We start from the raw sequence: 25,905 nt of genomic DNA on the forward strand, positions 1-25,905 counted from the left end.
GGCTCGATCACCAACTCTGTCCAAGATCTCAAAGGGGCCAATAAATCTCGGACTCAACTTGCCCTTCTTGCCAAACCGAATCACATCCTTGAGAGGTGCTATCTTCAGAAACACGTGATCGCCAACCTCAAACTGTAAAGGCCTACGACGAACATCTGCATAGCTCTTCTGTCTCGACTGCGCAGTCTTCATCCTCTCACGGATAACAGAAACAACATCGGCTGTCTGTTGGACCAACTCTGGTCCCTACATCTTCCTCTCACCAACCTCATCCCAATACAAGGGAGATCTACACTTCCTGCCATAAAGTGCTTCATACGGTGCCATGCCAATCGTCGCTTGGTAACTGTTATTTTACGTGAACTCAACAAGAGGCAATTTGGAATCCCAGCTACCAGGATAATCGATAGTACAAGCTCTGAGCATATCCTCAAGAATCTGAATAACTCTCTCTGATTGACCGTCGCTCTGGGGGTGATAAGCTGTACTGAATGCTAACCGTGAACCCATAGCTCTGTGCAAACTCTTCCAAAACTCTGAAGTAAATCTAGGGTCACGATCAGACACGATCGACACAGGAACACCATGAAGTCTAACGATCTCTGCTACGTACTCTTCGGCATACTGATTCACAGAGTACGTCGTCTTGACTGGAAGAAAGTGCGCTGACTTGGTCAACCGATCAACGATAACCCAAATGGAGTTAAAACCTTTCTGCGTCCTGGGAAGACCAGTCACGAAGTCCATCGTAATATGCTCCCATTTTCACTGAGGAATCGGCAATGACAACAATGTCCCAGCAGGTCTCTAGTGCTCAATCTTCACCTGCTGACAAGTTAGGCACTGAGAAATAAACATGGCAATATCTTTCTTCATACCTGACCACCAATAGAGTCTACGAAGATCCTGATACATCTTGGTACCACCTGGATGTATCGAATATGGTGCAGTATGTGCCTCTGCCAAGATGTCTCGCCGAAATCATCACCAACAGGAACACAAATACAACCTCTGAAAGTCACCAAACCGTCTCCATTCAAACCAAACTCTGAGTTACCTCTCTCCTCTGCTCTAGCTCTCATCTCTGCCAACTGAACATCATCAGTCTGCTCTCTACGGATCATGTCTGTCAATGTAGCCCGAATAACCAACCCGGAAAAACGAGCAATTGTTCCAGGGACTATCAAAGAAATCTCCTCTCTCTGCAAGTCTAACAACAACGGCTGCTGAATCATCGAACTCAAGGAAGAACTCGACTTACGGCTCAAAGTATCAGCCACAACATTCGCCTTCCCTGGGTGGTAACTAATCGTCACATCATAATCTTTGACAAGCTCTAACCACCTCCTCTGCCGCATATTGAACTCTTTCTGGGAGAACAAATACTTCAAACTCTTGTGCTCCGTGAAAATCTCACACTTTTCGCCATATAAGTAGTGTCTCCATATCTTCAGGGCGAAAACCACAGCTGCTAGCTCCAAATCATGCGTCGGATAATTCTTCTCATAGTCTTTCAACTGGCGAGAAGCATAGGCGATAACCTTACCACGCTGCATCAACACTGCACCAAGACCCTTCTTCGACGCGTCAGTATAAACAACAAAATCCTCTGAACCACTGGGCAATGCAAGTACCGGAGATGTCGTCAATCTGTCTTTCAACTCCTGGAATCCACTTTGGCATTCATTGGACCACTCAAACTTCACAGTCTTCCTTGTCAGATTGGTTAACGGCAGGGCAATCTTGGAGAAATCTGAAATGAAACGACGATAATAACCCGCCAAACCAAGAAAATTGCGTACCTCTGATACAGTGGTAGGAATAGGCCACCTCTGAACTGCCTCAATCTTCACTGGATCCACAGCTATACCATCCTTTGAAACAATATGGCCTAAGAAAGAAATCTGCTCCAACCAGAACTCACACTTCTTCAACTTAGCAAACAACCTCTTCTCTCTCAATAACTGAAGAACAACTTTGAGGTGCTCTGAATGAAGCTCTCTGGTCTTGGAATAAATCAGAATGTCATCGATGAAGACAATGACAAAGCTATCCAAATACGGCTTGAACACACGGTTCATAAGGTCCATGAAGACTGAAGGGGCATTGGTCAGACCAAAAGACATCACAAGAAACTCATAGTGACCATACCTGGTCCGAAACGCCGTCTTAGGGATATCAGACTCCCTAACCTTCAACTGATAATAGCCAGATCGCAGATCAATCTTCGAAAACACGGTAGCTCCTTGCAGCTGATCAAACAAGTCATCTATCCGTGGCAACGGATACTTATTCTTGATAGTCACCTTGTTGATCTCTCTATAATCAATACCCAGCCGCAAAGTCCCATCTTTCTTCTTGACGAAAAGAACCGGAGCTCCCCAAGGCGAGGAACTCGGTAGAATGAAACCTTTATCCAAAAGATCCTGCAACTGCGTCTTCAACTCCTTCATCTCGGTAGGGGCCATTCTGTACGGAGCCTTAGAAATAGGAACCGTACCTGGAGCTAGATCAATCACAAACTCAACATCCCTATCCGGCGGCAAACCCGACACATCATCCTCAAACACATCAGCAAACTCCCTCACCCCGTCGATATCATCTATTTTCAACTTAATCATTCTATCCACATCCACAATCGAAGCCAGAAATACATCACAACCTCTACACAACAACTTCTCAGCCTCAAGACAAGAAATAAAAGGAAGGACCAGCGAAGTACCTGCACTGGCGAGCATACCTTCCCTATTGCCATCATCTGCAAAAGTCACCGTCTTAGCAACGCAATCAATCACTGCACGATAGTTCGATAGCCAATCCATGCCAAGTATAACATCAAAGGCAACCATAGGGATAACAATCAAATCAGCAAAAACAACTCGCTCCTCAATACGAACAGGGCACGCATACACAATCGACGTCGGGCACAACACATCCCCCGAAGGCAAAACAACATTGAACTGGAGGGGAAGAACAGAAGGAACTATACCCAAAGATCTCAAAAACAATTCAGACATAAAAGAATGAGTAGCACCTGTATCAATCAAAGTCGTAGCTACTCTGCCTGAAATTAAAATAGTGCTAGAGATCACAGAAGAATCATGTTTTATACCTTCCTTGGTCATCGTAAAGATGCGACCCTGCACCTTATCCTTGCTCGCTCCCCTTGGACAATCTTTAGCAATATGGCCAGCCGTGCCACAACGGTAACAAGTATGAGTGCAAAATCTGCACTCTCCACGATGATGTCTGCTGCATTTAGGACACAGCGGCTTCTCAGGATCAACTGGAACTGGCGGTGGTCTAGGACTCGATTCCATCTTGCCCTTCCCTTTGAAACGATCCTTGCCTCTCTGATTCGAGCCCTGGCCTCTCTGAACAATAGCTTGATGCCTCTCCTGCCTCTCTCTGGCGATATCCTTCTCGTCTTGTTCAGCCAACAATGCCTTAGACACGATCTCTTTGAATGTCACGGCCTTGGACATGTTGATATCTCTCCGAATCTCTGCTCTAAGGCCTCGAATGAAATGAGCACCTTTGTCCTTGTCGTTTGAAGCAATATACGGAGCAAATAGACAACCCTCCTCGAACTTGAGAATGTACTCATCAACGTTCATGCCTCCCTGTCGAAGCCCCAGAAACTCAGTCACCTTCCTAGCTCGAAGTGCGTCGGGAAAGTACTTGTCATAGAACAGGTCTGTGAACTCTTGCCACTTCAAAACTGAAACATCGACACCAACCTTAGTGGCATTCCACCAGATACGTGCAGCCTTTACTAACATGAATACTGCACAGCTGATCCTGTCTTTATCCTCATACTGGAGATGGTCGAAGATTGCTTCAAGCGCCTTGACCCACTCGACAGCCACTAACGGATCAGTGCTACCTGCGAATTCCGGTGGATCCATTCTCTTAAAAGCAGAAAAGACCGCATCAGCGCCAACTGCCTGAGCTACTTGGCCTCTCACTTGGCCTCTACCCTGTCCTGTTCCTTGCAATCGAAGCAGCTGCTGAATCTGCTCGCTATGGACTTTGGCCTGCTCTTTAAGCAACTTGCCGAACTCGTCGACAACTCTCGAGGAAGAACTATCCTCACCCTCTGACGCCTTACGCTTAGGAGGCATACTCTACAATGTGCTCACAAAAAGTAAATCAATAGATAACAATGAATAGATGCAAAAGAAAACATACCCGGACAGTTGAAAGTAAACGAAGTCATATGCATTGGTCCGAAGAACGGTGCTCTGATACCACTAAATGTGACACCTCTGACCCATTTTATAAAATAACAGCGGAATTTAAAATTTTTACTTGAAGGGAGGAAGGATTCAAAATACATTTCCAATATATATATATATATATATATATATATATATATATATATATATATATATATATATATATATATATATATATATATATATATATATATATACCATCAAAAGAATATACATGATCCAAAAAGTGTTGCATCAAAATACAAAATATCATTTTGATCATGTATAACAAAATAATATTCCACTTCCTTCCATCTCTATATGCATATGACATCGGCTCCAATCAACGTCCTGGTCCGTCACTCTTATCTGCATCACATGAAATAACTGAAATGAGTATAAAACTCAGCAAGTGGAACTCTTACATAGCAATGTATATAGCATACTCTGTAAAACATGGCTTTAAAAACATTAAATACCATCAACTCTGAATCATGAATAACATAGCAATAATATAACAATGAGATAGTATTTCTCTTTTCTCTGTTGGATTGATATCTATATAGTATCTCTGTCTCTGTACCTATATCCCATCGATATAAATCGATAACTCTGAGGGATATAAGCCTATGGTCGTTGATCAACTAATTGCATGCAATCTCTGACTATGTATCTATCAATCCATAAATCATTTGAAATCTCTCTTTGGCATTTTATCAAACACTTTGAATACACTATTCTCTTGTATTCCCTTTTTACACAATTGAGACATTCAATTGCCTCTAATATACCAACAAGTATATCAATACATAATATGAATCAAATGGAAGGGAATAACATGTTAAAACCATTGAAACACAATACATATACTATCATGTGAGCACAAGGAATGAAATTCCACTTACAACCAACAAGAACACCTTCAATATAAACCTTTGGTACACAACCTACACAATAAATCATATATAACACCATCAATATCTCAATAATCAGACAACAATACAAATAAACCCATAAAATCAACACCATCACCAAACCCATATCATCTCCAACACCAAAACCAAGAAATAACCAAACCAAAAGCTTATCTTAGCCCTTTAAACTCCAAAAGAACCTTGTTCTAACTCCGGATTGAAGATTAATTGCTTGATTGAAAGAAAGGATAAAAAGAAAATGAAGAACCCTACTTGGAAACGTTGGAGGAGAGAAAAGAAGAGAAGGGAAATGAGAGAAATGAGTGTCCCAATCGGTTAAAAAGCCTAAATTCACCCAAAACACGCTTTTGTACTGAGCCCGGCGCTCGGGCGGTCAAAAATTACCGCTCGGGCGCCAATGATTCTGCCCGAAACCCAAATGTCCAGAAGTGGTGGCGCTCGGGTGGCCAAACATTACCGCTCGGGCGCCACTCTGTGCACTGCCACGCTAAAGATCGCTTCAGAAACCCCTCTTCCCGTCCGAAATAGAAAAAGTGGTAAACTACAAAGTTGTAGCTCTATGTCGTATCTTAAATCCCTCAAAATTTTAGATCATTTGGAGGTTTGAGTAAAAAGATATGCCCATTCTCCCAACATGTGTCACTGGAGGAACGATGAAACACACGACACACTTCGGGGCTCTTTTGGCTTATCTTCCACAATTATTTGAACAAAACTCAAAATAAGAAAGTTACACCTTTATGTCTTATCTAATCACTCCAATTGGCCTCATACCAATTGGCTCAACATACGAATTATCATGAATTTAATCGTAACGCCACTACAACTGCACCACACATCATCTATAACCAACCTTACTATAAATCCTAAATCGAAACTCTTAACATCCAAACTATACTTAAACTTAATCAATAAATCCATAACATACGAAAACTTAAACCGTACCGTTCACCAGGCTCGGCTATTACATGGTCCATGCCTAGGTTCAGCCTTGAACTGCCAGCCCCACCCCTCTCTCGATCCACCATCAAAACAAAGCACAACACCGAGCGTACCCCTCGGCCTATGCACACTCTCGCCCAAATCATGACTCCAACCTATTGCCCCTTAATCATTGACATTTTTCAGCCTCTAAAAAATAGCAGACGACAGCCCTTGCACACCACAAAAAAAAAATCGTGAGTTTGCAAAATGAAATGCACGCATGAGCCATAAACCGAAGCACAAAGGAAAAACATGGAAGGACCGAGCATCAAACATGAATGGCATGCATATCAGCAAGTATTTAGCGTAAATGATGTAGAAATAAAGGTACATGGCGTTCCTTGGAACGAAAACGTGGAGAAATGCGCGTCGAGAAGCGCCGGAAGAGCGAGAAAATCATCTCCTTGAGGGTATGCAGCTATGGCCGAGAGTTGCTGCTGATTTTCTTACAAAGTGACGAGGGGAGGCTGCTGAAATGGAGAGGAGGGTGGCTGCTAGCTTAGGGTTAGGTTTAGGGAGTGTTTAGGGTAGTAGTTAAATAGATAATTAAAATGCTAATGAGCCCTAATTTTGATTTAAAAAGTATTAAGAGGATTTTGAGCTAATTAAGCTTAAAAATATGTCCATCATGCCCAAACACACTCCCGAAAAGTATTTCGTTATGGTAAGTTTTTGAAAATATCGCCCGAACCCTCAAAAAGTAATCCGAATCATTAAAATTTGTGTACCGATTACAAATATGCTCTGGCGACTAAAAATACCCAACAAAACTCCTTTTTTGAAAAATACACTTAAAACATGTTCTATTAATTAATAAAAATTAAACATGTAATTTAAATAATTTTCCTGATAATTCTCCGGTCACCGATCCTCGATCGAGTGTGAAATGTATTTAGAAACCCTAACGCGTGAACTTTTAAAATAATCATGAAATGAACCCTATCATGCAATAATTATGTATTAAATGTATAAATATAAATAAAATCATCTTTTAAATAAAACCCTATATTGCATGCATTCAGGTTACGTAAATTTAAATTCCTGGACCTTACATTTTTTCTCTACAAAAAGTTTTGGTTTTGTTGTCACTTTTGTGTGTTCTTAAAAACAAACTTATCAAAGTTTCATACTTTGTGGCTTTTGTTGATTGTTCTTTACGAGAAATGTCAAAGACGAGTTATTTGAAGGTTCTCTTGAGATCAATTGTTTTTGTATGTTATTTGTTACTAAACCAAGTCGTTTAAGGGTGAATATCAGGTTGCTTGTTTCAAATATAAAGATCGGGGGATACAAGATTTCTTGTTATTGATTGAATTGGGGGGCGACTAGGTCTAGTTCATGTTTGTCTTTCATGTATAACCAGATTCGCATAAAAAACTATACGAGAAAACAAACTATTTGATTCCTATCTAAACTTCCAACATGTACGAACAATCACCACTCGCCAAAACAACATCCAACTCAACAAAGGGCTACCAGCCACATCCACAGTCACAATATACAAAGTGTAGCCACCATATGAAAGTATAATGCACAAAAATGTATGTAGGAAGGGACCCAAGTGAAGTGTAATGCACAAAAGTGTAACTTGGAAAGTACTCAAGTGAAGTGAATGAAATTATGCATGTGAGGAATGGACCCAAGTTCTAGGAAAGGTGAAATTCAAAATCATATATCAGAGAAGTCATAAAATCCATAGTCAGGAACCAAAATCCAAAAGACTAGAGTAGAAAGTCCTAATAAAACACCAAGTCTATAAACACCAATATCAATGGAAAAACACCCGAACCTGGCTCTCAATTGGCCAGAAACTTTGATTGAGTTGAAACTAAGAAAAGAGTGACGAGAATTGTGATAAAAATTAGATACTAGGGTTTTAAATTGGGGGATTTAAAAGTGAGTTTTTAGACATATGATGAAGATTAGGCTTTGTTCCAGAATTCATCACAGAAAATTTTTAGAAGGAAATTTAGTAAAGGCAGAAGATGAGTAGGACGAAGTACTTCTATTGGTTGTTTAAATTTGATTGTAACTGGGAAGTATAAAACTCTTCTTCCCAAAACAGGCTTGTCCAAGTCATAAATGTAACTTTGGGCCGCATTATTGGAAATGAGTAGGTGAAAAAAAAGTTGTGGATTTATGTACATGCATTTTGGTCCAATGCATGGAGTTTGAGATAAAATTATTTTGACCCAATAAAATTGTGTAAATACCAAGCCCAGAAGATAATTAATAGAAAATCAGTCAACAAATTATTGAAGAAACCAATTAAAGAGAGAGCCCATCACGAATTTGAAACAGTTTGAACGTGTCAAACAATGTGTAGACGTGAGAATATAGTAGGTAGGAGATGGTGGACCGTGACAGGAAGTGGAGTAACTCTCCGTAAGTGAAACAAAAGAAAAAATCAGCACAAATTACTCAAATACTGTTGAAAAATATATTTAAAATGTGTGAATTGAATATTTGAATGTTGAATATTTGAATGTTGAAAATAAGAGTTGTAAATATTGAAAATTAGTGTGTGATGATGTAGGTAATGATGTATTTTATTTTTGGATTATTTGTAAAGATTTCCTATAAATAGATCTCTCATTTGTGAAGAAAATCACAATTGAGTAGAGAGAAAAATATTATAAAGTGTGTAGTTTGGTAAATTTTGAGAGTTTGAGATTTTACTTTTTACCATAAATTTTTACTTTTTCACAACACGTTATCAACACGAAGCTCTAAAAGTCCTACATACTTTTCCAAGCTCCAAACAGAAGAAAAAGTTCAAATATGGAAAATGCTATGAGCAAAGCTGAAGTTTGCATACCCGATAGTGGTACAACGCACACTATCCTCCGAGATAAAAGATATTTCTTGGAACTAAAACCAACAAAAACAACGGTGAATACAATATCAGGTCCTGTAGACTTGATTAAAGGATATGGTAAAGCACAATTTTTGTTACCTAATGGTACAAAATTTTTGATCAATGATGCTTTATATTCACCACAATCGAAAAGAAATTTGTTGAGTTTTAATGATATATATTCCCATGGGTATGATACTCAAACAATGAATGAAGGGAATGAGAAATATATGTGTCTTATCACATATAAATCAGGAAAGAAATATGTGATTGAAAAACTACCAATGCTCCCTACTGGATTGCATTATACACATATAAGTCCCATTGAATCAAACATGGTAGTTGATAATTCTTTGATATTAACCAATTGGCATGATCGATTGAGACATCCTGGTTCAACAATGATGCGAAGAATTATAGAAAATACACATGGTCATCCACTGAAAGACCAGAAAATCTTTCAGAATAATAAGTTTCAATGTAAAGCATGTTATCTTGGAAAACTTATTATAAGACCATCACCAGTCAAAATCCAAACTGAATCACCAATGTTTCTTGAACGTATTCAGGGTGATATTTGTGGACCAATCCGTCCACCATGTGGACCATTCAGATATTTTATGGTATTGATTAATGCCTCCAGCAGATGGTCACATGTATGTTTATTGTCAACTCGAAATGTTGCATTTGCAAGATTACTTGCTCAAATAATAAAATTGAGGAATCAGTTTCCCGATTATACAATCAAGAAAATTAGACTTGATAATGCTGGTGAATTTACTTCCCAGACTTTCAATGATCATTGTATGTCTATGGGAATCATTGTTGAGCATCCTGTTGCTCATGTACATACACAGAATGGATTGGCTGAATCATTGATTAAACGTCTGCAAATGATTGCTAGACCAATGATTATGAAAACAAAGCTCCCTATTTCTATATGGGGACATGCAATTTTACATGCTGCTTCTTTAATTCGCATCAGACCAAGTGCATATCATAAATACTCCCCATTACAGCTTGCATTTAGTAGAGATTTCTCATCTGAGAATTTTTGGATGTATGGTGTATTTGCCTATTGCACCACCACAATGAAAGAAAATGGGACCTCAAAGAAAGGTTGGAATTTATATCGGTTATGATAGTCCATCAATCATTCGATATCTTGAACCTCAGACAGGCGACGTGTTCACAGCACGTTTTGCTGATTGTCATTTTAATGAGGAAATATTCCCAATGTTAGGGGGAGAACAGAAACATACCGAAAAAGAAATTACATGGTATGTATCATCATTGTTACATCTGGATCCAAGAACAAAACAATATGAAAATGATGTACAACAAATTGTACACTTGCAAAGAATAGCAAAGCAAATACCAGATGCATTTGCAGACACAAAAGGGGTAACTAAATCATATATACATGCTGCAAATGCCCCTGCTCGAATTGAAATTCCAAAGAAACAAATGGAAGATACTCATGATGTCATTAAACGCCTGAAGCGTGGAAGGCCAGTCGGTTCCAAGGATAAGAATCCTCGAAAAAGAAAATTCATAGAGAAACACGATGATCACAAAATAAAGAATGACGTTTCTGAAGAAACACATGATGATCACAAAATAGAGAATGGTGTTCCTGAAGAAACACATGATGATGAAAATGTTCTGTCAGAACCACAAACTGACGAGAATCGTGAAATATCTATCAATTACATTAATACTGGAAAAATATGGAACCGAAATGATATAGATGAAATTGATGATATATTTTCTTATAATGTGGCAATCGACATCATAAATGATAATGATGATCATGAACCAAAATCTTTTGGTGAATGTAAAAATCGACAGGATTGGATAAAATGGAAAGATGCTATCCAGGTTGAATTGGATTCGCTAAATAAACGTAATGTTTTTGGACCTATAGTCCTTACACCTGAAGGTGTAAAACCTGTTGGATACAAATGGGTTTTTATTCGAAAGCGAAATGAGAAAAATGAAATAGTAAGATATAAAGCTCGACTTGTTGCACAAGGTTTTTCTCAAAGGCCTGGAATTGATTATGAAGAAACGTATTCTCCTGTGATGGATGCAATTACGTTTCGGTATTTGATTAGCTTGGCGGTATCTGAAAATTTAGAAATGCGTCTTATGGATGTTGTTACAGCTTACTTATATAGATCACTTGATAGTAATATATATATGAAAATCCCTGAAGGATTTAAGATGCCTGAAGCACAAAGTTCAAAACCCAGGGAATGTTATTCTGTGAAATTACAAAGATCATTATATGGCTTAAAGCAATCAGGTCGAATGTGGTATAATCGACTAAGTGATCACTTGATGAAAAAGGGATATGTAAATAATTCAATATGCCCTTGTGTTTTCATTAAGAAAACAACATCCGGATGCGTAATTATTGCTGTATATGTTGATGATTTAAACATCATTGGAACGAATAAGGAAATTCAAGAAGTTGTGTCATACTTGAAGGAAGAATTTGAAATGAAGGATCTTGGAAAAACCAAGTATTGTCTGGGTTTACAAATTGAACAAAAAGAATGTAGAATGTTTGTTCACCAGAAAAATTATACAGAAAAGATCCTTAAACGTTTTAATATGGATAAAGCAAATCCTTTAAGTACTCCAATGGTTGTTAGATCATTAAACATAGAAAATGATCCATTCCGTCCATGTGAAGATGATGAAGATATTCTTGGTCCAGAAGTACTAAATCTAAGTGCCATTGGTGCCCTTATGTACCTTACAAATTGTACAAGGCCTGATATATCTTTTGTCGTGAATCTGTTGGCAAGATTTAGCACATATCCAACAAAGAGACACTGGAACGGAATTAAAAATATATTCCGTTATCTACGAGGAACGACAGACTTGGGACTTTTGTATTCAAAAGATGTTAATCCAAGTATAATTGGTTATGCTGATGCTGGATACTTATCTGATCCACACAAGGCACGTTCCCAAACTGGATATGTATTTACTCGTGGAGGCACTGCAATATCTTGGCGTTCACAGAAACAAACGCTTGTAACAACTTCATCAAATCATGCCGAGATTATTGCACTACATGAAGCAAGTCGTGAATGTGTGTGGTTAAAATCAATGACCCAACATATCCAAATCTCATGCGGATTATCATTCGACGAGAAGACTGTGATACTATATGAAGATAATGCTGCATGTGTTGCTCAAATGAAAGAGGGATACATAAAAAGCGACAGAACTAAACATATTCTTCCTAAGTTCTTCGCATTCACCAAGGAGCTAGAGAAGAATAAATGTATTGATGTTCGTCACATTCAATCAAGTGAAAACTCATTAGATCTCTTCACAAAGGCACTACCTACGACAATATTCAGAAAGCACATATATAATATTGGGATGCGTAATCTACGAAATTTGTGAAGAATTGTTCATGTCAACATCAGGGAGAGTTTACGTGACTGCACTCTTTTTCCCTTACTATGGTTTTTATCCCAATAGGTTTTTCCTAGTAAGGTTTTTAACGAGGCAGTATAAAACACGTAATGAAGACAATCATTATGATCATCATCACAAGGGGGAGTGTTGAAAAATATATTTAAAATGTGTGTATTGAATATTTGAATGTTGAATATTTGAATGTTGAAAATAAGAGTTGTAAATATTGAAAATTAGTGTGTGATGATGTAGGTAATGATGTATTTTATTTTTGGATTATTTGTAAAGATTTCCTATAAATAGATCTCTCATTTGTGAAGAAAATCACAATTGAGTAGAGAGAAAAATATTATAAAATGTGTAGTTTGGTAAATTTTGAGAGTTTGATATTTTTATTTTTTACCATAAATTTTTACTTTTTCACAACAAATACAACTTAAAACAGCAAATTCTCTACAAAATTACTGTAAACTTTATTATATTTCCCATGTTTTGTGAATTCTCATTGATTTGTAAATACATAATCATGATATGAGTTTATTTATTAAATTTTCAGACTATTTGCTTTTATTTTTAGCGTGATATTTTCTCAAGAGATTAAAATTTACCATCAAACTTGATTCGTATTTCATTTGAATTCCTAAAATTTATATCTTTTACAATTTTACTCATATATATATATATATATATATATATATATATATATATATATATATATACACACGATCTCTTATTTGGTCATCTATTAAAAATATTATTTTATACTAATTTTATTGTGAATATGAGTAGGGTTGACCCGTCTCACAGATTATGATCCGTGAGACGGTCTCACATGAGACCCACTCTACATTCAAATCTCATCCACAAAATTTTGAGTGAGTATCATGTGAGACCGTCTCACGGATCTTAATCAGTGAGACGGTTCAACCCTACTCATATTCATAATAAAATGTAATACTCTTAGCATAAAAAGTAATACTTATTCATGGATGACCCAAATAAGAGATCTGTTTCACAAATACGACTTGTGAGACCGTCTCACACAAGTTTTTGTCCAAAATTTTATAGCAAACAATGTCATTTCCATATTATATTTTTTTTTCAGTATTTATAATTAATACTAGCAATTTGAATGTATTAAAATTTAACAGAGAATCTAACTAAATTTTTATATAAAAGATAAATATCAGGTCGGAGTAATTTTAGAAATTTTTCACTTATTTATATATATATATATATATATATATATATATATATATATAGAGAGAGAGATCAAAAAGCTGTTAAAAACATTAGTAAGTAAAAATTATTATAATTACAAGAATCGGGACAAAATTGCATTTTTACAAATAATAACAGTTCAAAAAAATCCAAATCCTTGTAAAGTTGGGTGCCATTAACATCTTTCTCAGCTCTTCTGCTTCCCTCTTTCTCCGGATCCAACGCACACACTACACACAGAACGAAGATGATCCGCCATTGATACAAAACCAAGCTCAGATCCCGACACCGGAAGCTGTACATATTTTTCCTGCATCTATATGTCTCCTTCACCAAATTACGAGTTCCAGGAATGGTGGAACAAGCAACGTACCGACGACGAACACGCCGACGACCATTTCTTCCAAAACTCTGGTTTCCTAACTGTCGATATTCAGACCCCCACGTCAGCCGCAGCCAAGGACCGCTCCCGCAGCGCGCGGCAGCTGTCTTGGATTTACCTCCTGAAATTCCATCAAATCGCTCACACCGTAGCTTTCCTGACTAATGGATTCGTATCCATCATTCGCACTGCAAATCGTCGAATCACTACGGCCTCCGCCGTACCCCGATTCGAGTCTCGGTTTTATAAGATCATCAAATTCTTCTTGTTAATCAGTGTATGTCTCCTTCTCTTCGAGCTTGTTGCATACTTTAAGGGATGGCATTTTAGTCCTCCTACATTGGAACCGGAGGTGGAAGATTTATTGGAGTATGTTTATGCGAAATGGTTGGTAATTAGGGCGAACTATTTGGCGCCACCTTTGCAGAGTCTTGTGAATGTGTGCATTGTGTTGTTCTTGGTACAGTCCGTGGATCGGTTGGTTTTGGTGCTGGGATGTTTTTATATCAAGCTCAGAGGGTTGAGGCCGGTGGCGGAAATGGATTATGAGCAGCATGATGAAACTGGGAGCGGGAATGTGGAGATTTTTCCGATGGTGCTACTGCAAATTCCCATGTGCAATGAGAAGGAGGTAAGATGTAGGCTTTCGAATCCTTCTAATTAAAAGTTGTGTGTTTTATATGTTGAGTGAATTTTGTTTGTGTACGTCTGTTTTACGTGGAAAGCTACGGCTTAAAATTGATGAACGAGAATTTGGCCTTTCACTTTTATGTACTTTATCCGAGGTAAAAAAAAAGAGGCTCTAATGGAGACAATGTCAAAACAATGCTTCATAAAAGCAGTTTAATGAAACCACTCCTCAACTCTGAGCAGCTACATCCTGGAAAGTCTTAAAGGGATGATAAGAATGAGAAACTGGATTTTTGTCCTATTATTACGTGTGATATTTGAGGCTTTAATTGCACCCTTTCTATTTTATTTGTCCCGCTATTTACTGACTATGCTTTGTAATGCTCTTCGAAGTTTATCCGTGATAGTGATTAAGATGATATGCAATCCATTAAAAGAACACTTGTGAATTGCGCCATTACATGAAAAACACACAAGCTCGGACATTCATGTCGGATAACATGACAAACACACTAGCTCGGACATTCATGTCGGATAATAATAATATTAGTTTAGTTTCATCGAGACTTTGTTACAAGCTTGTGTGGAAGAAGTGTTGAATATACACAAAATTTATTTGTTTTGACTGTATGAAACATAATCACTTTTCTTTAAGACAATGACGGAGACAACTGATAACATGATTGCATTATTATGCGGATAAATATTAAACGCATTTCTTTTTAAATTGCGATATTCTTTGATGATTAATTGATTGAATGGCCTAGGTGACCAGGTTACTGCTGTCTGCTTGGAAAGACTTAAAATTTGCATGATATCTGTTATAAATTTCTGAAACTTAAAGTTTATATAAAGTGGTCAGTTCTAAAAGGACCTCTTTTGTGCTCAAAGAAGTTGTTTTAGTCATTCTCCTTGTTCAATTTGTAATCATTGATGAACAACAACTATTGCTTAGAAGGGTGGAAGATTAGTTACAACATGAATACAATGCTTGCTTCACAGGCTATATTGGCATCTGTGTTGGACGTTATAGATGGGAGGCACTCGTATGTCTTTTACTAGGTTGGCCAAGTCTGTATAATTGTTTAGCCTTGTTTATGAGTTATGACCCAATTTGGTGCTTGCTGTCTGTAGTCTATAAAAACCCTATTCAAGTAATAGAGCTAAAGACTTGTGTCACAATCTGATTTGCAGTGCCTTTTATTTCTGTTTGAATTCCTTTGAGACCAATGTTCCTCCAATTACCTCATTTTTCGCCTATTCTTTTACTTTCCTATAATTTGGTGCTCTCGTTGAATATATATTTGATGAATATCAATATTGGATCAAACTCAAATCTTTTATACTACTTGACTGGTATGGCACATGTGAGGCCCGGGGCCGAAGAGGGAGGGGGTGATCGCTGGTGCCATGAGGTTGCACGGACAATGAGCGGCTCCTGGCAGGCTTCTAGGTGGAGGGAACATAAATCAACCGATCTTACACCGGAATGAGAGGGATTCCGAGACTGTTCAATGTAATGGACTGTACAGTTGAAGAGGGCTTAAAAGATTTGATATGTACTACTCATATCAAGAAGGTGCATCTTCTTTTCGTCACATAAGAACTCCACAGTTAAGCGTGCTTGACTTGGGGCAATTTTGGGATGGGTGACCCTCTGGTAAGTTTCCTAGGGTGCGTGTGAGTAAGGACATAAGCACGCTGGAAAGACTCGTCTTGGTACAGTGACAGTCGTCGAATCTGAGGCGTTACAGTTGGTATCAGAGCCGACCTCTACGGTGTGGTTCGGGGACGAACCAAGCGGAAGCTGGTGGACATGTGAGGCCCGTGGCCGAAGAGGGCGGGGGGTGATCGCCGGTGCCATGAGGTTGCACGGACAATGAGCGGCTCTTGCTAGGCTTTTATGTGGAGGGAACATGAATGAACCAACCCTACACCCGAATGAGAGGGATTCGAGAGACTGTTCAATGTAATGGACTGTACAATTGAAGAAGGCTTAAAAGATTTGATATGTACTACTCATAAGAAGGTGCATCTTCTTTTCGGTAGCTCATCACATAAGAACTCCAAAGTTAAGCGTGCTTGACTTGGGGCAATTTTGGGATGGACGACCCTCTGGGAAGTTTCCCAGGGTGGGTGTGAGTGAGGACATAAGCACGCTGGAAAGACTCGTTGTAGCGCCCTTACTCGAGCCACTACTAAACAGACTAATAAACATGCAACATTAAACTTAATGCCAACAATTAAACAGCGGAAACCAAATACTTAATCATCTTACAACCCAAATGGAAACAAAACAATAACAGCAGTCTTAAACGTTAATACAACCATAACAAATACAAAACATAACCCTGAACGAAAATACAGTAAACCACAGGAAACCTCCACTGGATCACCACCGAAACCCAACTGCTCTAGCCACTGCCCTGGTCGTCCGAACCGTCCAACCTAAGACCTGCCCCGTGGAATGGGGTGCCCAAGATGAAAACAAGGACGTGAGCGACAATCGCCCAATACGAGAATGTACGAGTATACAAACTGATATGATGCATGCAAAATGCAATATGCTCGGATATCAAGGATCAAGTCAAGAATCTCATGCTCAGTCTAGAGGCGCCTGAGTGTGTAGTCTCTGATCTGCCCTAGGCATGTTTTGGCTCCCACACTCATCATCAAGACGTGGACCTGCAATGTCCAGGTCATCAGAGCCCGCGGGTCCCGTCGGACACTGTAGCTCTCGATGCCCCATCGTCCACAATACAGAATAGGGCTGAGCGGCCCCAACAAACGAGGTATATCTCAAACGATATCAGGCTCAACATGATATGTCATGCATAATATGCCAAAGCAGTAAAACATGTATCATGCAACAGATAAATATGCAGCATATAAGTGTGTATACTACGCTTGGATATCTCAGTCAGTACATCACGTACCTCACTAAAACAATCTGACAGAAAGCTCTGAACCTAGACAATACCAACATAAAGAAATCACTAACAACCCAGATCAAACATGCTACAAAGATCTCCCTAATGATCCTTAAATCACTATCTAAGGATTTAGGGTTATACCTGCGTCCGTCGTTAGCCCGCTGATGATGTCTCGATCTCAGTTCACCGACCTCTCCTCGAGTCGATACTAGCTCCGAAACTTCTCGACACCAAAGTGCCCTCGATACTGGCTAGAAAACCTAAGGATAACTAGAACTCTCTCTCTGAAGAAATGCGGTGAAGGAAACAAAAGAATCGGCTTCCATTTATAGGCTGAAACTGGACTAGTTCACAAAATCCGAAACAATCTTATCTGCCACGTGTCAGAATCTCATTGGTCTAGTTGGATTTCTCGAGATAATGTAATCAGAGATAGATCGGATTATCCATTTTTTTTTAAATTCGGTGGATACCAACAGCTTAATCCCGGATTATCAATTCCTTAATAATACTTAATTAACAAATCATTATCTCTTAATTAATACTTAATTGAAAACAAAGATTCGGGTCATTACACTCGTCTTGGTACAGTAACGACAGTCGTCGAATCTGGGGCGTTACAACACATAACTGTCTGGACTTTGGAGCTCTACTTTGCTACACATTGGTTGCAGATCAAAGGAAGAAGGTGAGAGGTTTACGAGAAGATGGGGGGGGGGGGTTCCACAGACGTATGATGTGGAAAATGAAAAAAATCATCATAACAGGATGGGATGCTTGTGTGGCAGAGCTGAGTGAGTGAGCCTTAATGGTGCTTGGCAAAATGCTATGAAGAGATGGTGCTTTGTTTTAGGTGAAAAATGATTAACACAAAGCTCAGGCAACAAGCTGATAATTCTGTTTTTACAATCCCTTCTATTACGTTTGGTCCATTTGCATCTCTGTATGATAGATTACACTCGTATATAATTTGTTGTTATTGACATGCAAAGCTTATGTTGCTAACAATTAAGTTTGATTATTGTCTTTGATAGTTGTGTTTATGCTTGAACTGGTCCTGTCTCCAGCTTCAGTAAAAGTTGGTGACTTGGTTCCGTGAATCTAACAGGATAATCTCATCACATAAATGGATTTGTCCTCTAAATTATCGGATTATTCTGTTACTTCTTTTTCCTTAGGATTGATATCCAGGAGCCGAATAAGCTGATGCTATATTGGTTTGAGTTATTTTGTCATAGAATTACCTTTTTTTTTTCATATATTTATTATTCCACCACCTTTTGTTCAAATTATTTTAATTTTCTATGTATTTCAGTTCAAAGTCCACAATAAGCACATAAAAATGGAAACTTGTTGAGGAATATTGAAAACCAGTCAAGAATCAGGATAACCTAATGATGCAAGTTGAAGTATGAAGTACCTTTTTATTTTTTCAGGTGATGAATGACATTTGAGTTCCATCCGAAAATTAGACATCCTGGTGCTTCGGATTTAGAACCATTGCGTTTATGCCATGGGAATCCTTTTAATTTTTATTTTAGATGAAAGTGTTTCCATTGGCTATCAGGGCAGAGGAAAAGAAAATGTGAAAATTAGACTTGGGATTCTGTATTTGCATTATGAAAAATGTGGAAATGGTTTAGATAATTGGTAGCTCTGATATTTGTTTTTCTTTGATACTGCATCAGGTATACCAGCAATCTATTGCAGCTGTATGCATCCAGGATTGGCCCAAGGAGAAGATGCTTGTACAAATATTGGATGATTCCGATGATACAGATGTTCAATCTCTTATCAAGGCAGAAGTGCAGAAATGGCAACAGAGGGGTGTTCACATCATATACAGACATCGTCTTATTCGCACTGGATATAAAGCAGGGAACCTTAAATCTGCAATGAATTGTGATTATGTAAAAGATTATGAGTTTGTAGCTATTTTTGATGCGGATTTCCAGCCAGCACCAGATTTTTTGAAAAGAACTATTCCTTACTTCAAGGTAATCTAATTACCATATATGTGAAGTGAACACAGAAATGTAGAAAGTAAATTTTTATGTTGATGGTAAGGATTGTGTGTCTTGACTGAATTCGATTTGTGAGGTTACTATATATTTTTTGTCGATTTCAGACTTTGAAATTATCAATATCCTTTTGTTGTAAATGATTTGAAAACTGGAAAATACCTATAGTTATGGATAATACCGATGGAAAATCAAATGCAAAATATAAACCATGATGGACAAGGTAACTAAAAAATGCTAGCGTAAATAGTCATTGCCCATAGGATGGGCCTGAAAAATAATCCATTACATCACCCAGGACCTCTTTTTCCTAAATTCTGTTTCTGAAAAAATTGTTGCAATCAATCATCATGCATTTGCTTAGACTAAGAGATAGAAAGAGCTTGGCCTTCCACCGAGTATGTATATCTTCCGATTGCAACATGTTGGCCTTTTATAATGGAAATACATGTTCGCATCTGCAATGCTGAAGAATTGTCCTGTCTGCATGAATCTAAAATATTAATGACTCAAGATCGTTATTAAGGTGTAGAATATTTATTAAAGACTACTAATTGAATCCTCCATTGTGAAGGGAAAAGATGACCTCGCATTGGTGCAAACTAGGTGGGCATTTGTCAACAAGGACGAGAATTTACTTACAAGATTGCAAAACATAAATCTGGCATTCCACTTTGAGGTTGAGCAACAGGTCAATGGGTGGTTCATCAACTTTTTCGGTTTCAATGGAACTGCTGGTGTATGGAGAATCAAAGCCCTGGAGGACTGCGGTGGTTGGTTGGAGCGTACCACTGTTGAAGACATGGATATTGCAGTTCGCGCTCACCTTTGTGGTTGGAAATTTATTTACTTGAATGATGTTAAGGTTAGTGCACATCAAGATTTTTAATGTTGTCAATGTATTTTAAATTTTTGATTAACAATTCTCATATATCTGCAGTGCTTATGTGAACTTCCCGAGTCTTATGAAGCATATATAAAGCAGCAACACCGCTGGCATTCAGGACCCATGCAGTTATTTCGTCTCTGTTTTGTTGACATTCTGCGTTCTAAGGTTGGTACGCCTGATGTATATGTTTTACTGTCTGGTTGCAGTTTGCATGGATGACGTGACAATAAAGTTAATCAGGAAGCTACCATATGTTGCATTTACGATGAATTTAAATGTGAGGATAATAATTGATATTCTTTTATATATAGATACATTTTGAGAAGTGAATAAAGGAAAACACAATTTATCTGGTTTGGCAGGAGTTAAAACTTTTTCTTTTGATACATATAATATTTCCCATAACTAAACCACAGTAAAATTATACCAAAGATCTGACATAGTAACATAAAATCGTATTTTATTCTACATTCTTTGATTTTAAAAATCCAAGAGGTAAAAAAATATAATAAAACTGGGGTTCTGAACTTCAAATCACGAAATAGTTGTTGGAAACTATTTGGCCAATTGCTTCCTATTGGAAGAAATGAAATCTGACATGGAGAATGCGACTCGTAAATTTGAATGCAGTTTTTTCTTTTGGGATTAGCTTTTAATTGCAAATGCTTGATATTTGACCTTTAGCTATACTTTTGATCCATTTACAGAACAAAAGGCTTGGGTTTATGTTTTGGTTTATTTTCGGAGTTGTGTAGAACTACATTTTTTGGATATTGTGATTTATGTTTGGTTTTGTTTCCTGGTGGAGATATTTTGATTGTGAAGGACATGTCACATAAAGTAAATAATTATTGCCTACCACTCATCGCTTTAAAAATATTTCAATGCTTTAATTTATCCATTTTAATGCACAATGTTGGATATTTCAGGTGAGTTTTGTCAAGAAAGCAAACCTGATATTTCTTTTCTTCCTTCTGCGGAAGCTCATACTACCATTTTACTCGTTCACACTCTTCTGCATAATTCTCCCGTTGACTATGTTCCTACCCGAAGCTCAGCTGCCTTTTTGGGTTGTCTGTTATGTCCCTGGACTAGTCTCCATATTGAACATCCTTCCATCCCCACGATCATTTCCATTTATCGTGCCCTATCTTCTATTTGAAAACACAATGTCTGTGACCAAATTTAATGCGATGATTTCTGGGCTCTTCCAGTTGGGAAGTTCTTATGAATGGATTGTTACGAAGAAACTCGGTAGATCATCAGAAGCTGATTTAGTTGCCATTGTCGAAAATGAATCCACACCTATGGTGGAGAGTGGGATCCCAAGGTCGTCCTCCGAATCAGGTCTGCCCGAGCTTAACAGACTAGAGATGACCAAGAAAGCTAGAAAGAAACGAAGAAATCGCTTGTACAGAAAGGAGCTTTCTCTTTCGTTTATTTTGTTGACTGCCTCTGTTAGAAGCTTGCTATCTGCTCAAGGAATTCACTTCTATTTCCTCTTGTTTCAAGGAATCACTTTCCTTGTTGTAGGTCTCGATTTGATTGGAGAACAGGTGAGTTAATTTAACCTTTTATTTTTCGTGGAGAAAATTCTTTGCATGGATTGCTGCTCTTGGAAAATCCAGCAACCTCAGGTACAATTTTTTGCCTGATCCTTTGTATGACTTTGTGAAGGATAGTTCCCATGTGTCCCATGTATTATATATAGTTAACGCAAGATTGTTATATCATTCGTTACTATACGCCTGATGCCATTTTACAGTTGAAATGTTCACGAAGATAGTATACATAGTGGCCATGATGATTGGAAAGCCTACCTATATTCGTTGGTTTGATGTAATCTATTGTACACGCCCTGTTTGTAAATTTTAAAGAATTTTTTTTCTCCGAAGTCGCAAATTTTTTATTCTCTTTCCTTTGTAATCGACAGTTAATGTATTTTTTTTATGAAAGGAGCAGTACCTGAAAACCTCTTGAAGGCTGAAAAGTTTTGGTAATGATCTGTTCGTGGCCTAATGAATTCTAGTGTTTATAGTTATATAAAAAAATTTGTATTTTCCAGTATAGATTAGTGTGGAGAAATTGCAGAAAACAAGCTTCAAAGTCAATGATGGCTAGAGTGCATCTTATGTAGAATTAGATTGTTGTATTAATTTATATTTTTCATGTTAGCTGCATACAATTCAATGATTTGTATACTATATTATGATTTCATCCGGCTTGACCCAAATAATTGATCTCGTCGTTGTCTTGATGGAACCAACGTGCTCAAAATGTTGAAAAGGTGAAGAAAACGGAATGAAAATGAGACTACAAAAATAAAGTATCCTGTTAGCTTGTAGAAATTGTGCAAACTCTCCGTTCCTACTTTTTTCTTAAACAAACACCTACACGGTATTTTACTAAAAACTAGTGTATCGACGCACATGTTGCGTGTTTGTATAATATTTTTTTATAATTCTTTTGATTTATATTTAAATAAGGATCAAAATATAATTATAAAAAATAGTGAGGGTGTTGGAAAAGTAATTTCGGTGGTTTGACAAATTAAGAGATTAAATCTACTGAACTAACTGATCACGTAACCCACGAACTGACAGTTATCTAACTGTAGTTTAATGCGCTGGTTATTTGAAGCAACTAAAACCAGCCGAACTGAATCTACTTTATTGACTGACTGATCAGTTGAGATACTCAGTTGTGAGATTACCCATCTACTTATCAGTTGATCATTCAGCTGAACACATTATCGGTTGAAAAGTACAATCAACCGACAACAGTACAAAGTAGACTGTAACTAGTAGTGGAACGCCGCATTTCAGAACTTGCAGTGTACGATTGTCAGAGGTACATTGGCGTGACATTCAACGGATATAAAGATTCAAATGTCATTTAATATTACCGTTGGAGAGAAGCCTATAAATAGCAGAGGGAAGCAGCTAAAGACAATCACGAAACTCTACAATCAGTTGCGAAGAGTGAACTATCAATCATTCATATTGTTACTCTGCTGAAATTCAGCTCATGCTTATCATATACATTCATAGCTGTTAGGCTATCTTTCGAGCATTTTAGCACATTATTTTACTATGAAAATTGATCCTAGAGATCAGTTGTGCTAAGTTTTTTAATTGAGATTGTTGAGTTGTAAATTAAGAGTTTCAGTTTTGGCATTGTTAAGTCCAAACTGAAGTGGGTATGTACAAATCTTGTATTGATCAAAGTCTTTTAGTGGAAATCTTATCTTCGTGATAGAAGGGTGACGTATGAGTATTTGAAATCTCCGAACATCCAGAAACAAAATTTTTGCATCTTTTACAAGCTTTTCAGTCACTATATTCTATCTTTCAATCAGTTATATTCCACACTTAACTGTTAACCGACTATGATTGATTGACAAGATTTTGAGGATCAGTTTCTCATTAAAAACTGATTCAAACCTTCGAAAAAGAGTTAAAAACCGTGAGTGTTTATTCAACCTTCCTTCTAAACACTCTTTTTCTTTTAACCGATCCTATCAAGTGGTATCAGAGCAGTGTTTAATCTTGTCTCAGAATATTCATACTGACAAATTGTCCAACATGTCTTGATTCAACAAGATACAATTGTTTTCCAGAGAAGACTTTGATGATTGGAAAATAAGAATGCAGACTGACTTAGCTGCACAAGATGATGACATGTGGTATGTCATCACTGATGGTCCAATGAAAATTTTAAAACCAAACACTGCAGTTGCCATCACTGACGGGACACCTCATCGAATAGAAAAGCCCATAGATGAATGGACAACTGAAGACAAAATAAAATCAAACTTGGATAATATGGCCAAGGACATCTTATACAAAACACTAGACAAATTCACGTTCAGCAAAATCAAAATGTGCAAAACGGCCAAAGAGATATGGGAAAAGCTCATTCGGCTTTGTGAAGGAAAAGAACAAACCAAGGATAACAAGCTGTCGGTTGCTGTTCAAAAATATTATAATATCATGATGAAAGCAAGAGAATCTATGCACGAGTATGATGAAAGAGTCAGCTGCATCATCAGTGAACTAAATGCACTTTGAAAAGTGTACTCCAATAAAGAGGTTGCACTGAATGTTGTCTGGGGTCTTCCCAAAGAGTAGGATGTTAAGACCATGGTGATGAGGGAGTCAAAGGACCTAAACAAAGTTGAGCTCCATGACATGTTTGCTGATCTGAAGGCTTATGTGTTTGAGCTGTAGACTTGAGAAGGAGAACCCTCAACACCAACAACTACAACCGCTTTAACTGCTGTCAGACTGGAACCAACTGGTTCAATTGACAAATTTTCCGATCAGCTGAGAAATGATGCAATGTCATTGTTTGTCAAAAAATTTGGAAGGTTTATGAGGACAAATCAAGGACACTTCCAGAAGCAATACCAGAGAAACAATTCCAAAGAAGAATCATATGTTTGCTACAACTGTGGCAAATCGGGTCACTTCATAGCAGACTGTCCTAAGCCAAAGAAGGACAGTCGAGTATCAACTGATAAGGGAAAGAAGCCCTTTGAGCACAAAAGAAGGACCAGAGATGACAAGAAGTCATTCAAGAAAAGCATGAAGTACTTTTAGCCGAGGAGAACAAATCAAAGTGGGATGAAACTGACAGTGATGAGTCAGAATCAGAAAGCCCAAGCAGCTCAAGTGATGATGAAGAGGAAGTCAAATGCTTGATGGCAGATGATGCTGAAATGTATTCAGCAAGTGAACATGTATTTGAATTTAGCTCTACTGATTTCACTCGTGAGGAATTCATTGTCACTCTGCATGACATGGTAAATGAGTATCACAAACTAGCTCGATCATTTGAAGAGGCCAAAGCTGAGCAAAATGATCCCAATGGAAACAAAATTGAAACTGACAAGTCAGTTGAAGTGTTAAATCTAATAGGGGAGATTGCCAAGCAAAACACTGAATTGATCTAGAACCAAGCTTTGATATGTCAGTTAAAAACTGAGATTTCAAAAAATTCTGAACTGATTCAAGCTTGGAACAAGTCTTCAGTTACATTAACTGAAATGCAGAATGCTCAAAAATCAGTTGCTGATAAAACTGGTTTCGGTTTTAATAGTAATGTTGAAAATTCTGTAAGTGATACTCAGCCAAGGTTGAATAATAACAAAGGAAAATACATTACCTTTATAAAATCAACCATGATAAATGAACATTCAGAACCAAGTAAACCAACTGTTCAATCGACTAAGAATAAGAACAAAGGCAAACGATATGGTATTGGATATAGCTCAGAGAGTTCAACTGATACAAGAAACTGGTCTCCTAAACAATTCAGTTACAAATATCAGTATTCAAGGAATGACTATTACAACTATTACAACAGTAAGCCTGTTCAAAAACTGTATCAAAAG

At 37.7% G+C, this 25,905-nt stretch overlaps 1 protein-coding gene across 2 annotated transcripts; it reads left to right on the plus strand.

Moving 5' to 3' along the window:
- The first annotated feature begins 13,788 nt into the window (after positions 1 to 13,788).
- Positions 13,789 to 22,478, plus strand: LOC140839368 (probable xyloglucan glycosyltransferase 6). 2 transcript variants are annotated; one of them, XR_012119700.1, is made up of 6 exons: positions 13,789 to 14,668; positions 19,289 to 19,597; positions 20,196 to 20,486; positions 20,562 to 20,675; positions 21,440 to 22,147; positions 22,276 to 22,478. XR_012119700.1 is itself a non-coding variant. In XM_073206022.1 (5 exons), the coding sequence occupies exons 1-5, from the start codon at positions 13,976 to 13,978 to the stop codon at positions 22,073 to 22,075; spliced, it is 2,043 nt and encodes a 680-aa protein (XP_073062123.1). In that variant the 5' UTR covers positions 13,789 to 13,975; the 3' UTR covers positions 22,076 to 22,460. The 2 variants fall into 2 exon arrangements, 1 of the variants encoding a protein (XP_073062123.1); XM_073206022.1 differs by having other exon boundaries at positions 21,440 to 22,460.
- The last annotated feature ends 3,427 nt before the right edge of the window (positions 22,479 to 25,905 follow it).

The sequence above is a fragment of the Primulina eburnea genome, chromosome 8, assembly GCF_022965805.1.
Source record: "Primulina eburnea isolate SZY01 chromosome 8, ASM2296580v1, whole genome shotgun sequence".
In the NCBI taxonomy this organism is placed as follows: domain Eukaryota; kingdom Viridiplantae; phylum Streptophyta; class Magnoliopsida; order Lamiales; family Gesneriaceae; genus Primulina; species Primulina eburnea.

What these genes read in the sequence shown, in the direction of transcription:
- LOC140839368 (XM_073206022.1), top strand. Translation starts at nt 13,976, where the DNA reads ATGTCTCCTTCACCAAATTACGAGTTCCAGGAATGGTGGAACAAGCAA. An exon ending in TTTACTTGAATGATGTTAAG is followed by an intron (nt 20,487 to 20,561) that starts GTTAGTGCACAT and finishes ATATATCTGCAG; the next exon opens with TGCTTATGTGAACTTCCCGA. An exon ending in TTGACATTCTGCGTTCTAAG is followed by an intron (nt 20,676 to 21,439) that starts GTTGGTACGCCT and finishes TGGATATTTCAG; the next exon opens with GTGAGTTTTGTCAAGAAAGC.